At 39.3% G+C, this 16247-nt stretch overlaps 1 protein-coding gene across 4 annotated transcripts in view; it reads right to left on the reverse strand.

Annotated features, from left to right (window-relative positions):
- Positions 1-16247, reverse strand: part of elavl4 (ELAV like neuron-specific RNA binding protein 4) — a 117735-nt gene that overhangs the window by 47171 nt on the left and 54317 nt on the right. For all 4 annotated transcript variants that reach the window (XM_047374829.1, XM_047374826.1, XM_047374827.1 and 1 more), the window contains one exon: positions 10932-11178. In XM_047374829.1, the coding sequence (XP_047230785.1) occupies positions 10932-11178 (247 nt within the window). The remainder of the gene's footprint in view (positions 1-10931; positions 11179-16247) is intronic.

A 16247-nucleotide genomic window follows, 5' to 3' on the forward strand; every position in this document is an offset into this window, starting at 1 on the left:
AGTTTGGCAGTTTAAATATAACTCTGAGAGAGGCATTCTTCTGGCTCCAAGTTCTTTATTAAAACATACATACATGAGCAGGAAATGACGAAGCAACATAGAAGAAAGGAAAAGTGTGCATAAGAATGTGGGATTTTAGTGCTACTGGAAAAACAAATGTGTGGATTAAATGCATACATTTAGGATTATTTAACAAATATGATGAATGAATTTAGGATTAGTTTGTGGAAAGATTGAATGAACTTAGAGTTATTTTGTTAATAGTATGTACCTTATGTTTATCTATTCAATGCGATTCAATTTGCAATGAAATTCCAGATGAGCTCAGCTGAGTCTTTTTTACTTTCCAGATTCCCCGCCTCTCTAAAATCCCTTGTTCTGACAATCAGCAACACAAGGTTATCGATAGATGTTAAAAATATCTCTCAAATACGTCTATAAAGATGGACTCACTTCAATTGAAAGTGGTGTTTTGACACAAAATCATCCCTAGCTCTGTGACACTGGGTCCTTTTGAGTCCTTTAAGACATTTTTTTCATTTTCAGAAACATTTTCTTTACAAGCTGATTTTAAGCTCTTTGCAAACATTTAAGTAAGGCACATACTCCTCTGTGGAGGTCATTTTCATTGTCATATAAATCAGCATAGCTGGAGTCCTAGTCCTCACCACATCTAGGCGTGCACAGTACATTAAACATTTACTGTCATCACAATACCAGTGTGTAGTATTTTTGTGCAGACTGACCAGTGCAACTGCAACATGACAGATTTTGGATTTTGGTTTTATATGGTAATAACAATCAGGTATAACATTATGACCACCTGCCTAGTCCTGTGTTGGTCCCACTTTTGCTGGTAAAACTCCCCAGTCCGTCAAAGGATAAACTGGCACCAAAATGTTTGTAGCAGATCTTTTAAGTCCTGCAAGAGAGGTGCGGCCTCCATAAATCTGACTAATGCTCAGGTCAGGACCTCAAACTTGTTGTTGTGCTCCTCAAACCCTTCCAACTAAAAGAAGCTACAGCCACCAGGAAAAACCGTTTCCATCAAAAGGTGTACATGGTCTGCAACAATGCTGAGGAGTTTGGAACATGTCAAAGTGACATCCACATGGAAGGCAGGACCCAAGGTTTTCCTAGCAGAACATCTGCTTACCTCCCTTCTTCCCATAGTTAATCCTGGTGCCATTTATTTCCTATGTAATCATTTAAAAAATAGATACATTTTGGTTTAATTTCAAAATTTTATTGAACTTAACAAACAATAAAGCAATATTTACTAACGTACAATATTCACACGCTCAAAGGGGTGGGGGAGTATAAATTTATATTAACCCACCCTATCTCCTGCAACATTATTCCCATCACTTCTTATTCACCAAGAAAAAAATCTTTAAAACTGTATATTTCCAAACAAGAAAAAAGTGAAAAATAAATAAATAAAATAACAAAGTGCATTCCATAAACCACGGTGACTATCATCTTAAGACAATATTACAATGTACAGTAATATAACAGTAATAATTATTCAAGTCTGCTATTTGTCTATAATCATCTTGGGGTTTAAAACTGGGTTTTAAACTCATAATTCATCACATTAGACTGCAAGTTCTGACACTCATGTGCACACTGTGGCTGTTTTTATTAGCGGACAGGGCCAGCATGGAGACCCTGACTGGTATACAACTATCCTGCTCCATATGCAACAAATTCTGCTGCTTTGTGATTTTTGACACCTTTCTATAAGTACTTCTTTATCAGTTTTCGCTACTCTAGCCTGTCTTTTGGATCGGACCAGAGGGGTGAGCTTTTGGATCCCTATATGCATAAATGAGCCTTGTAAGCCCATTGCTGTGTTGTCAGTTCACCATTCGTCCTTCCTTGGTCCATTTTTGACAGATACTGACCACTGCAGATCGGAAAAACACCCCACAAGAGCTGAAGTGCTGTAGGAAAATTTTAAATACAATCCATTTAGCGAAACTGTATTACTTTATAAAAGATGTATGTTTATAAATGATAAGAACCACAGAATGTTCGCTGATATTTCATAATTACAGAAAATATGGCTGCGTCTGAGGCAGTGTGACGCAGCTAATGAAAAGCCTCGATAAACAGCCTTTAATGGGATTGTAGCTGAAAGAAAATCATCCTTGTGCTTATCAATTAACTGAATAGATACATTAACTTATATATTTTAATCATCAGCTGCTGAATGGTAGAATCCAAATGAAGCTTTGCTCTTGAAAATGGCTTTTTAATGAGGTAAGATAGTTACATGTTTTTGATTTGTTAGCCCTTTACGAACATAATTTAACAGCACTGATACAAACTTGCTTGGTAGCAAAAAGCTATATTTTTTTTATAAAAAAAGAAACGTTTTATATGTGAATGTATAAAAGTACCAATGGTATGTGGGTCCTCAAATGTAACATGTGAAGTATATAATCCCTGAGCGTACAGTAGGTTGTTAATGATAGAATATGTGCAGTTCAGATACCGCAACAGAGCTGCAGTGCTTTATCACAGAGTGGCACATGTCCGCCTTCACTGAGAGACTAACCACGAGGGGTTGGAGGAGTAAAGAGGTGGGGGCTAAGCTTCACTCCTCTGGCAGACCTTTTGTGCAATTGGACGTAAATTGTATAGGGAGGTGGGAATGTTTTTTTTAGTGGTAAAAATCACTGCTATTCCTAGCGAGCAGCTCTTTGGTGTGTTGGCGAGGAGTTATGACTAAGCCATTATTTGTTTCCTGAGGAACAGCAGGTTGCCCAATGTGTGAGATGAGAAAATGAATGTACTTGGAGTTGGTGTCCTGCCTGCTGGCACCAATATGTAATTTTATTTTTATTCCCGTCTGTGCATACACAAATTCGTATACAGTAGGTAGAAAGGAGTAAATCAGCACTAACTTTGCAAAATCATATATCTTTATATGACCGGCAGAAGTGGATACATGCTGGGCTACGCGGGCAAACATTCAAGTTTTACAACATTCTTATAATGCTGTGGGCTATATGGTGCACGATCATATGCACAAAAAAGAGATACAAGTGCTTATTGGTTGTCATTATTTTGTACCTTTTGTTGTATTATGTGACTAAGAGCCTTGAACTGCAGACATGAAAGCATCTCCAGCTCATACTATCATTAGGCAACACACTATACTCTCTTTGATCTAAAGTGGGAGCTACCAAATGAAACACGTAGCTGCGAGAACCTATTTTACAGTGTACCTCGCTGCGCTCCATTGTTCCCAATAATACTCTCTGAAATTGTGCAGCTATTCATCAAAAAAGTTCTTTTGAACTGTAGATGTTGCTGTAAAAAAAGCGCTGCAGTTGCATGCAGAGGCAGAAGCAATTTGTAGTGCTATTGTGTTCAAATTATATTTAAATTGTTCATTGTGTATTTTCATAAAAATAACACATGTATGCAACACATGGTATCCTGGAAAATCCATGCATGACTCTGTGCTTGATGTTTTAAAAAAAAACAAGATATAAAATATATTTGTGAGATAGGACCTTTACAAGCTATCTATTTCAGTTTCCCATTGTTTCCCACTTTCTGTCAGCAGCTGGATATTTCTGTCACTCAGAGGTCAGAGGAACACGTAACTCAAACTAGCAAAGGGGAGCTGCTGTGTGTGCAGACCAAGAGAGCTATGAGCAAATGATGCAAAAACTCCTGAAGACAACCAGCAGCACTTCTATGTCACAGAATATTTAGCTTAATTGGAGCCAAATTTTAAACTTAAAAGTCATTATCTGTGTCACATCTCATGACTTTCCCCTTCACAGCTACAGCGACTTCAGGTAGAGTTATTTAATGCTATGGAGCTCCTCAAGATTTAAAAAGGTACCCTGTCACCAGCTTTATGTCAAACCACATTTCACTTTCCTCAGAGACTCTCAGCCCCTTTGGGAGCAGGAAGAGGGACTAAACACAAAGAGAACAAACGACTACAGTGCCTCAAATACCAGCAGTACAGTAAGAGCGTACCATGTGGCATGTATCGAGTCCATTTAAATAACTAAATTCATAAACAGAGCCGCATCCCCCGCACACATGCATCCACTGTAGATCCATCTCCCACTCACTCATTCAATGCATATTTCCCTCCTGGGTTGCCAAGGTAGCAGTCAGGAGGCTCCCACTCTCAGTTCCCAAGGCCCTGCTTCCACCAACACAGATACACACTTGCCCACGTAGACGCTCAGGGACAAACACGCACACACACATTTAAGCCACCCCCTCACGGTGGCTCCCAGAGCCTCGGGGCCAGTGGACGGCAGCCTGCAGTGTGTGGGCTTGTTGTTTAGCAGTGTAGCTCAGAAATAGGAGGAAGGCAAGCTGACAGACCAGACCGAGGAGCCCCCTTCGAGTCGAGGATAACCCTGTTATGTCAGGACAGAGAAGTATAACATCCTGAGCCAGCCTAGACCCCTCTGAGCCCCTTTACCCCATTCGACTTGCATAAAGTACATTAAAGAGTGAAAGGTTGGAGGGCAAGAAACCAGCCTGGAGGCTCACTCTGCCTTTAGGTACAGGGCTAGCACGAGGGACAGTCACAACCCCTGTGTTCCATGAAAAGGCCACTCAGAGGGAAATGAAAGCGGACAGAGGATGTCTGAGGTGAGGGTCACTAGAGGAACAGTGCAGCCAAGCAAGCTCAGTACGAACAGTTCTAGGTATAGAGATGAGGCAGGGAAGGGGACCTGAAGGAGGGAGGGTGCTGAGAGGGGAGACAGGACATTCTTGGGACTCTGAAACTTTAATGTGTGTCTGCCTGCTTCTGTATGCACCTCTGAGCCTGTCAGCTTTCCTAATACCTGGCTTTAGAGATGTCAAATCCTTTTTTCATCTCTTTCCATGTCAGCTTTGTTCACACTGTCTTCAGCCTTCAGCCTATTTTCAGGTTCAGATAAATGCAACCTGTATGTGGGATATAAACACCAAACCAGATCTTTCCTGGTATGATTTTAGCAAGGATTTACAGCAGTTTGTAACTCCTGAGAAAAACATCACAGTTAGGTGTTTAAGAGGTAATGTTGGTGAAAACAGCTCAAATTTTAACTTGGAGCATGAAAATAATCAGCTTTACTCACGATTATGGTGTGAATATTAATTTTTGATCTACTAAAACAGAGTTGTAGATCAGTAATATAGTGAATATTACCTCCAGTGACCTGATATGATTTAGTTCTGCAGTGTCTTAAAATAGTACTCATACCCACTGATTAATTAGTCATTTTATGACTGCAATGTCAATGCTTCAGAGGTAAAAATCTTAAAATCATCCAGCGTATTTGTCTTCAAGTCCACTAAGCCAACCCTTTTATGGACGACCTTCGAGGGCAATTACAGCTGTAAGTCTTCTGGGGTATGTTTCCACTTGTTTTACACATTTAGACGCTGAAATGTTTGCCAAATGTCTTTTGGAAAATAGCTCAAACTCAGTCAGGCTTCCTGCAGAGTGTCTGTAAACAGCAATTTTCAAGTCTTGCCACAGATTCTCAACTGGAATTCAGTCTAGACTTTGGGTCATTCTAACACAGGAATGTGCTTTGATGTAAAGAATTGGACTGTAGCTCTGGCTTAATGTTTGGGGACCTCTGTTCCAGTCTAAAGCGTTTTCCAGCCTCTAACATCCTTTCTTCATATATTTAGCTCCATCTATCTTTCCATCCACAAAGACCAGCTTAAGTGACCCTGTTGAAGAAGAGAAACCTAATAACAAGATGCTGCCACCACCAGTTTCTTTGTACGAATGTGGCAGTTTTCTCCTAAACATATCATTTTGTGTGCAGTCCAGATTGTTCAAATATGTTTTTTTTCTGACTAAAGCACCTTCTCCCATATATTTGCCTAAGATGGCTTGAGTCAAATTTTAAATGGAACTTCTTATGGGTTTCTCTCCCAAGAATGGCATTCTTCTTGACGGTCTTGTATAAAGGCCAGACTTGTGGTGTGCACCAGTAACAGTTATAGATCCTTGCAGCTCCTTCAGAGTTACCACATATCTTCCTTTTCAGTTAAAGCTCTCCTTCACTGGTCTGCTAGCTTGTTTGGATGACCCCATTTAGGTAGCTCTGCAGTTGTGCCATATTCTCTTCATTATTGGAGGATTGCATAAACTCTTCTGTTAGATTAAAAGGATTTATAACCTAAACTCCTCAAGGATGGTATCCCTGACCTGTTGGATGTGTTCAGTGGGCTTCATGATCTTATCTTCCACAAACATCTGTGGCCTTCACAGAGCAGCTGTGTTTATAGTCAGATTAACTTTCATACAGGTGGGCAGAATTGAGATTTCAGATTTTTATGGATCCTTTCACTTCACAATTATGTTTGTCTTTATTGTGGTCTATCACATACAGCTACAACAAAATACACTAACATGACAATGTTACAATTTGACAAAACCTTCTCTCTCCATCTAGTTTCAGTCAACATCTGATTGGCTTACTACATTGTCATTATAATTTGCATCAGTTCCCTTATGGTTAACTGTAATAATCAACAAGATGTGGGACTGCTCCAGCACCCCCCACCCCCCAAACGGCTACCGCCCCACTGAATTTAAATTCTTGCTTCACCATAGAAAAGCTATTTTATTCTCCATATCATTATGAAAACAAATGTGCTCCTTTCTTCTCCAATGCAGCTGATGCAGGAAAATTATCCTGTGAAATTACTTGCTGACAAGGATCAGTCAATTAAATTTCTGTGTGCACTAGCATATGTAGATGTTTGGCAGTGCTGATTCAGTACAAGTTCCACATGAATTTTTCTCAAGTCTTGAATACAGGTTTTAACTGGTGTCTAAAAAGGTATCACTTAAATTTAGCCCTCAGGTTGGTTATTTGTCTGTGATTATTTTATTTGCTTTTTCTAACATTTAAAACAATAGGGAAAAGAAATTAACACAAATATGTTTTTTTCCTCAATAGCTAGTTTCCTGAATGTTTTAGATGTTCCTCTGGTTCAGCACACCTGAATTAAATGAATAACTTATTACAAAGCCTGTAAAGAGCTTCATGGCATACTAAGAAGATAATTAATCCAATCATTCTGCTGTGTTGAACAAGGGACAAGTGTAAAACACTGGCTCTTGTAGACTAGAGTTGGGCACTAATTGTCTATCACATAAAATCCCCATAAAATAAATTGAAGTTTGTGGCTCCAAAACCAAAATGTGAAGAAGTTCAAGGGTTGTAAATCACTTTCCAAGGCACGGTGTTTTCTTCGCATCTATACAGGCAGACAAGACATGAACAGGTGGATACCCAGGGCCTGTGTGCATGTGTGTGTATATGTGTGGGTTGAAGTGAGCTAGCTTTAAATAAAAGATTAACCTGCATGTCCCTGGTGTTTTATGAAAGCACCAGGCAGAAGAAGTTGCGCAAGCAGGCATGAAGGTAGGCGAGCAGGCAGCCGTGCAGGGAACAAGAAAGACACCCAGAGGTGGCTCTTCTACTGGCTGAAGTCAGCCAGAGTGACAGACAAAGCTGAAGTGTCTACGCCTGCCAGCACTCGCCTGAGCCTCACGCCATCCTGGCGTCATTGGATTTGACAAGAGCAAGTCCACAGGAAGCAGCGAGGATGCTGAGGACCTGTCTGTCTCGCATACCTCTGAGAAGTTCATGTGCTAACACCTTGTCAGCAGGTTAGTCAGGACTCGAACACTGCTGGGAAACACATGCAATTATTGTTTGTTTGAAGTGGGCTTGCTCGCATTTTAAATAATGAAGATAATACTAAGAGAACCACCCTTACTGGTAGATAGAAAATATATATCAAAGGGCTTTTGAGAATATTTTTGTAAATTTTTCTAACTACTAAAAACCAGTTTTGTATTTTTAACTCAGCATAACAGAATATGAAAGAAGACAAGTCTTATAATTCCCACCAGTATGAATAATTTGGAACTACTGAAATCCCCGACCCTAAAGTTTCAACATAGCAAGAGAAATACTCGTCTTAAAATCATGACACACTCAGAAATTTTAAAAGAAAGCCTCTAAATGTCGATCTTCCTCACATTCATTTGCACATTTTAATGATAGATGAGGATAGGCTTCTAATGTACGCTGCAGCCTGAAAAAAAAGAGATCTCTTTAGACTTACCACCCTCCCTCTCCCAAACCTGGCTTAGTCTGTTAATGATTTGGATAACTGTTAGAGAGCATGAAGCCTCTTGGCGTTCCCTGCTGGAAGGAATCAGTGCTTTGTTAGCCTAAAAGTTTGCACGGGAAAATTGCACCCATGGGAGAGCAAAACAGGCATACACCGCAGGGGTAGACAGAGGGAGGGCAGGATTTATTTATAACACTTTTTGCATTGATGCTAAGTCATCAGGTAGTCCTTGTAGTGCAGAGCAGAGAAGCACCATAAATGGATAAGAAGTCAGCGAACAAAGATCCTCGTCCCTCTCAATCTCCATTTAGGAGCAGAGCAGATTTACAGCGATGCTGTTCCTTTCTCAAACTCTCTCCAAGTATCTGCTGCTCGCCTGGTTCCTCACTGTGTCTGCTTGGCAAATCACACTTAAAGGGAGTGAAGAAAAGAACCAGGTGGAGAGAGAACGCGTTGATAGTGATGATGATAGCATGTGGTATCCCAGGGTTATTTTTAAACACAACATCCACCATTATCCTGACGTATCCGACTCTCAGGCTCCATTTTGTGACCCATTATGGCTTAAGAGGAAGATGGTCCAAAAGAGGAGCTGCGGAGCAGAAGAAATATGCTTCAAAGAGTGAGAGCCCAGGAGGAGGCAGCAGTGTTCGGCCTACAGCCATCCCCGGTTAACAATCAAACTGTCATTTCTGCTGGACTTTTAGTTAAGAGGAAATCAAATTTAATGATGTAGCTCACATATATATCTGTGCATGGGTGTGTTTTACTTTCTCACCATGCTTGCCTGCTTGCTATCCCATGGCTTGGGGATCTTGCCTGCCTGCCTGGTGTTCTTTAATGAGATTATCAGGAGTAGAGTGTCAGTAAGTAGGATCTAAAATGAAAGTCATTATGGAGCATTATCATGGAGCTGTGCCACCACCCCAACCCCCCTCCCCACCAAAGATCCATCTGCTGCATGGCCACCCACACAGCCACTACGCCCAGATTACAGCCGTGATTAGCACCGCAAAGTGCTGCTTAATTTAAACACCTCTGGAGAACATGTGGCAGTTTGCTGCATGGCTAAGTTGCCATTCTTCAACACGCTGGGGATAAGGACGCTGTACACGTCGCAGAAAACAAATCTTCTCAATCACCTGAATCGTAAGGCTCGCACACAAGTCCAATCATGCCATGTAATGTGTCACTTCTTAACACATTCAACAAATGCAGCTTTTTACTTGCCTTTCCTCATGTAATGTGATCAGTGAAATAAGCTGTTTGCTAAAAATGCATGTCTTTCCTACCAATTAGCTATTGTAGTGCTTGTGTACAAATGAACATGAAAGAAAATGAAATTTTAGAAAGAATTTTGAAAGTGTGCGCAGAAAGTGTTCGATTTTAGAACAGAATACGGCTTCGAAGTACTTTGTACTAAAAATCAGAGCTCTCCAGCCTCTACAGCAGTCCAACATCACTAACCAGATCAATTACGGCTTTTGGCGGAAACTATACTTCTACATGGCTAGTAATGTACTAGAAGGTGTAATAGAGAAAAGGAAAATCGACAGAGCAGTGAGAACATGCATGCCACTGCTTCTGTGCAACTGGATAATACATTTTGTTTTAAAATAATAGAGATAGCAATAACCAGTGAGCCTGTTCATTCTGTGAAAAAAGAAAACTTTTAAAAAGCACAAAATAATGCTTCAAAAGCAAAGTATATGATGTTGCTGACAACTTGAACCAATTTAAAAGCAACTTTAAAACTGACTTGTCCCATAGTTTATGTTGAGAAACAAACATTTTGCAACCTGTCACAGCGAAGCTGAAAAATCTTATTTACTTAGGCCTTTTGCTGCTGCTGTTTGGGTTTTGTAATTTTTTTGCTCTGTTGAGGCTCCCCTTGTGACAGTAGCTGGCAGCATTTAGAAACCTGAATAAAATAAATGCATCTAATGGTAGCTACCTTTCTTACTTCCTGTTCCAAACACACTTCCAGCTACAACAACCAATTGCTCTACCCATCAGATCAACAACTCCTTACTACCTGAACAGATTTTGTATTTTCATCTTCATGTATTCTGACCGAACCAGTAGGCTAAGCTTAATAACTGCAGTGGATTATATTATAAAAGGAATATATTATGTTTACACAGGCAACCTTTTTATATAGGCAACATACCCATGTACCTATAAACAAACTCCATCCATCCATTTTCTATACCCGCTTCTTAAATACAGGGTACCGGGGGAGCTGGTGCCAATCTCCAGCAGTTGGTTGGTCCATCGCAGGGCAACACAGAGACACACAGAACAATCACAAACACACCCACTCACACCTAAGGACAAATTAGAGACACCGTCAAACTTAATAGTCATGTTTTTAGACTGTGTGAGGAAGCCAGAGTACCCAGAGAGAACCCACACATGCACAGGGAGAACATGCAAACTCCATGCAGAAAGACCCCCGGCCAGTAGTTGAACCGAGGATGTTCTTGCTGCAAGGCAACAGTGCTACCAACAGCGCCACCGTGCAGCCCATAAACAGACTCAATAGAGTTAATAATATCCTGTTTTTCTCTCAATTTCTGACTTAACATATACCTCAAGAGGCTTAAGAAATGTTTTTTTCTTCAGCTAAACATGTGCTTGTGAATTAGTTGTGACAAACCTATAGCTTCAGTTATGTTTTTAAGACTTATTTGGAAAGACACCAAATTACATGGTGATTTTCAATTTTTTCTGTGTTACTTATAAATATATGAATATAAAAAAGCAATAACCCAGTCCTATTTTCATACCTGTGATCTTATCACGAACTAGCTTGCAGGACTCGATTTCACCGATGCTACCGAACAGGCTGCGGAACTCCTCCTGGGTCATGTTCTGGGGCAGGTAGTTTACTATGAGGTTCGTCTTGCTGTCGTCGTTTGTTGGACCGGTCTGCATGGGCGAGGGGCAGCCACGGCTGTTGTTGGTTGGGCCGTTGGCTGTGGTGCCTCCGCCGCTGGGGCCGTTTGTCACTGGAGTCTCCATGTTACTGATGATCTACGAGAAGAAGCAGGAGGAGAAAGGGGAAGATGAGAAGAGGTTCATGAGAAAGAAAGGACAGAGCAGAATGAGGAGATGGAAAAACATGACAATCATTGGCATAACACAAAAGATTTTATTTTTAAAAAATCAATTAAAAAAAAAATATTTTTTACTAAACATTTTTGAAGACAAAAACAAAAACAAAATGCAAAAACAATAAAAAAAGGAGTACAAAATATATAATGTGTAAGTTTTCACTAAATGATTTACTCTGTTTCCATAAGAATAGAAAAAGTTAATGACAACTTTTTTACTTTTTGACAAATTTGTACCAGAAACATTTCATCCTCCTTGATTTAACTGCTCCAACAATGAATACCATATAATAAAAAAAATTAAAAGATGTTTAAACATTTAATATTAAAATATAACTGAATAAATAAATCCAATCTACAAATTCTTCAACAATATTATATAACTAATTTTTTCTTTTTTAAATCATACCTTAGACAACACACTGTTTAACTAAGGGTGACTATGTTCATCAAAGGTTTTATTCTGCCAAAGTGTCCACATTTTAACCCACGGCGGAACAATATTTTCAAACATACAACAATGAGAAACTATAATCTCTCTGGTGCAGCATTTGGCTGCAAACCACCAGTTCCACCATCATGTCTCACAATTTATATGAGATCTATTTCTGAAGCAGCAGTAATGTCCAATTGCTTTAACAACATGCAGCATTTCTTATGTCCATGCATTAATTTCTGCTGCCTACAGCAAAACTAACTTGCAGAATGTTAGCATCTACTATTATTGGCCTGAATTTACCTCTTCAAATGTGATTTTACTTAGAGTCGAGACATTTATGTCACAGGTAGAGCTTTGTAAATCCTGGCATGGCAACACCTCACACTTAAAATGCAAGAAGGAACATCGGGTGCTAGTTAGAGGTTTAAATAAGACAGGCTTCATCTGTTACCACATAAGGAGGCTTTGATCACTGGAAAATAGTCTGTAGCTGAAGCTTATTCAATTATTTAAAAACATTCTAGGAGCTGGTCAATTTGGTTAATAAAATATTGGATCAATCTGTCATTTATTTGAGAATACTTTAATAACAAGGCAGAGTTTAAAGAGGATCAAATGTTTAGTTGATAAAATAAGACAAAAAACTTCCCTGGGATGTGCCTGCATTTTAACATTATAGACATTATGGATTCCTATACTATAATGCCACAAGAAAACATAACAACTGTTTAAATCCTCCCATTATGACTAAGAAACTCAAAGGTGTATAATTAATATAATCCCTTAATGCTACTAAGCAAAGTCTTAGAAACAAATGTAGATTCCTTATTATCAGATTGTTAAAACCCCATTTTGTGCACAAATACACAGTAACAAACACATTATTCACACTGCACACAGTACATTTAACATCTCTAAACATTTAGAATACAACAGACACAAAGAAACTGGTAATAATCCACCATACTGTCAACATCGTTGACTGATGGCTGTTGAGGACTGCGGGAGAGGAGAGCAAAAGGGGCAGCCCTTCAGCTGGCAGCCTGATGGCTGATGCTGCTGCTGTGACAGAGGGAGGTTTGCACATTTTCATAGGTGGTTTTATGCAGAGCATCTCAGGATTCACACAGTGAGTGTAAGGTTGGTGTGAGTGTGAGAAAACACAGAAAAAGGTCCAAAGAAATGAGAGCCAAGAGGAGCTGGTTTCCACTATTGGTTTTCTACCAAAACAGTCTGAATTTTGTTTATTTCAACATTAATAAAAACTACACAGACAGTTGGGTTAAACATGTTCACGCAATCAAATGAAAGCTCTATTGTGTACATTAGGGTGTGTCTGTATATAATAAAGTAAATAGTCCGTGTTTCCACTTTAGATTGCTTAAACCCGAAGCGTAACAGATACTATTTTTATCACAGGTTTTAAATCTATTCCCCGTTTGTTTTGGGCTGTATTGACGGTGATTCTGCATGAAGAGTCACGAAGTAGTCTACTCGTGTTCTGTCTTACAAGAGCAAAAGCACTTTTTGACCTAACAATATGACACCAAACACTGATGATGCAAATGTCCTTTAATCTGATTAAATCAAATCCGTAAGTCATCGGTCAGATCTTTTCTTTCTCCTTCTCAACTATTCAGCTTTCATTCTATTTTTAGCTATCCTTAAGTATGAGCAGAAAGGCTGCACTTGGAAACGACAAGTCCTGCTTCTCTCTATTTCTGGATTATCTAAAGGCGGGGACGGTGTTCTAATAATATAGCTCAAAGCTCAATTAAAAAATTTCCTTCCAACTCCAGAAATAGTTTCCAGGAAAAAAAGTCTAAATTACACACATACAGTGTGCTCATTTCTTGGCTTTAATCACCACTCTTATATGTGCGTATCTATACATGATACAATAAATAATAAAACAGACTATGTGTAGCTTTACAGGCAAACACACTTACATGTTTTAGTTATATTAGTACGGTAATACAGGTGCATTTCTACATATTACAAAATCTATTAAAAGTTCAATTTATTTGTGTAAACTTACAGAATCTCTACTCATATTATAGAGGTTTGTTACAAACAAAGTGGTTTATTTGAAGTGCTTTTTTCTGGTGATCCTGATGATTGTGCTTTACAGGTGATGAAAACCCAAATTTCAGTCTTTTGGAAAATTAGAATATCAAATAAGACAGAAAAATATTTTAAGAAAAAATCTAAATAACACAGTGGAGCAACAAAAGGAGATGCCATAGCTCCCTATATCCTCAATAAGTCTGGAAACTTCACACTGCACCACAGGCAGCTTGAAGTCTGTGCCTCTTTACTCTTCCCCCAGACTCTGGGACCTTGATTTGAAAATGAAATGGAAAAGTTGTATCTGCAAAGAGGAATTTTGAGCAACAGTCTAGTCTCTTTTCTCTTTAGCCCTAGTAAGGCGCATCTAATATCTCTCTGTTGTTGTCCAATCAAAATCAATACTTTGTTACTCTCCCTAAACTCTTGAACAGGTTTTGCAAGACTATGGTTATTCCTGTAGCTTGTGAACATCTTTTTCTATCAAACTTTTGCTTTCCACTTAATTTCCACTAATTCTCTTCGATACAGCACTCTAAGGACACCCAGCTATTTTAACAATGACTTTTTGCAACTCTCCCCCCAATCACTGACTGTCTGTCGAACAACTGTTTAGTAATCAATCTCTGCAATGATAGTTTTTCTGTATTAAACAGCCCTTTTCATTAGTCTTATGTAATGTTAAAGGTTTCAGAAAAAAATACATTTTGGTTTTTCATTAGCTGCAAGCCATAATAATCAAATTATTAGAAATTAACACTTGAAATATATCCCTCTGTGTGGGATAAATATATTTATCCCATAAAGAGAGGCTAAAACATCCATCCTTTCACTGATTTGTAGAATAACCTTTAAAGTGAAGCTGGTTTTTCTAACACCCTTCTCTTCCTCCATAGTAAAAAACATGCCAGCATTCTGCTTCCTGTTCCAAACACAAAAATGCAAGCACAGGTTTTCTGTGCATCCACAGTGAGTGGAAGAGCACACACTCAAAAGGCACCCCACACATAAGGAGGCTGAACAATGGCTAAAGCCCACAGCAGAAAACAAACAGACAGGGAGATGTCTTAAAACCTCTTAAGATGAGAGCTGCATGCAAATTGTTCTTTTGACAGTATCCTTCCCTGCTCACTCACCGCTCTGCCACAACAGAGATACAGAGACAGGCTGAGAAAGACGAGGGGAGAATGGCTTCTACTGTAGCCATAACAGAGTTGATTGGAGAGGACCTTATTAAATCTGTTTACGTTCCCTGCTGAGCACCATTCTGTCAGAGAGACTTTGAACTCCATAGGACATATTCTGAGGAGTTTTTATAACAAAATGGCTGCCTCTAATTAACAAGGACCTGCAGAGTCTCAGCAGCCAATTATATCGCTCTCCTCATCCCTGCCCACCAGCATTGGTGGTGCTTAGTGGTTCGCTTCATGTTGGTTGTGACGCTCAGGCTGTCCCTGCTCTCCCACTGTGGAGCCTGGTGATGGGGACACAATTCATTGCATCCATGTCTTGCTGACTGTGCACAAACACAGCACTCTCGGAACTTAGTCTCAGAAGTTATAATTCAAGCCCTATATAGCACAGACAGCACTGGTCTTTTTTTTTTTTAAGTAATGCACCCACTGGAAACCTATATTAATATTTGATAATAATGATTAAAAATCTGTGCATTATGTCCTTTCCTAAAACCATAATTTTCAGAAGAATAAAATGCCTTTACAACAACTATGATGAAAAAGTGTTGAGTCCTTAAACGTTTCCATATTTTATCCCTTTATGACCTCAAACTTGATTGTATTTTATATGGATTTTATGTCACAGACCATCTGTAACCTGAACCTGATCTATGAAATTGAAGCAAAAGGATACATGGATACAAGTCTTATGTAACGTGAAAAGTGTGCAATGAATTTACATTCCGCTGCACAAGAATATGTTGTGGAACCACCTATTGGTGCCAATACAGCTACATGTCTTGTGTGGGTATATCAGTACCAGCTTTGCAGATTTAGAAACTAAAACTGTTTTTCTTTGCAAAGGATCTTAAGTTTAGTCAAAGGAGATGGAGACAACAACTTTTTTCAAGTCTTGCCAAAGATTGTCAATTGGATTTAAGTTCAGATCTTGACTGGGCCATGCTAACACATCAATATGCTTTGATCTAAACTATTTGGTTGTAGCCCTGGCTGTATGATTAGGGCTGTTGTCTCGCTGAAAGGTGAACTCACACACCAGCCTCAAATCTTTCGTAGCCTCTGACAGGTTTTCTTCTTGGACTGCCGTGTGTTTTTCTCCAGCCATCTTCCCATTAATTTTATCAGCTTCCCTGTTCTGGCTGTAGAAAAGCATTTCCACAGCCTGATGCTGCCATTTCTAAATTTAATGTGGGAAAGGTGTGTTCAGGGTACAGTTACTTTTGCACAATACATAGCAATTTATATCTTATCTGAGAGCACCTTTCTCCACATGTTTCAGATTTGTGG

This window comes from Girardinichthys multiradiatus, chromosome 9 (genome assembly GCF_021462225.1).
Source record: "Girardinichthys multiradiatus isolate DD_20200921_A chromosome 9, DD_fGirMul_XY1, whole genome shotgun sequence".
NCBI classification, from domain to species: Eukaryota; Metazoa; Chordata; class Actinopteri; order Cyprinodontiformes; family Goodeidae; genus Girardinichthys; species Girardinichthys multiradiatus.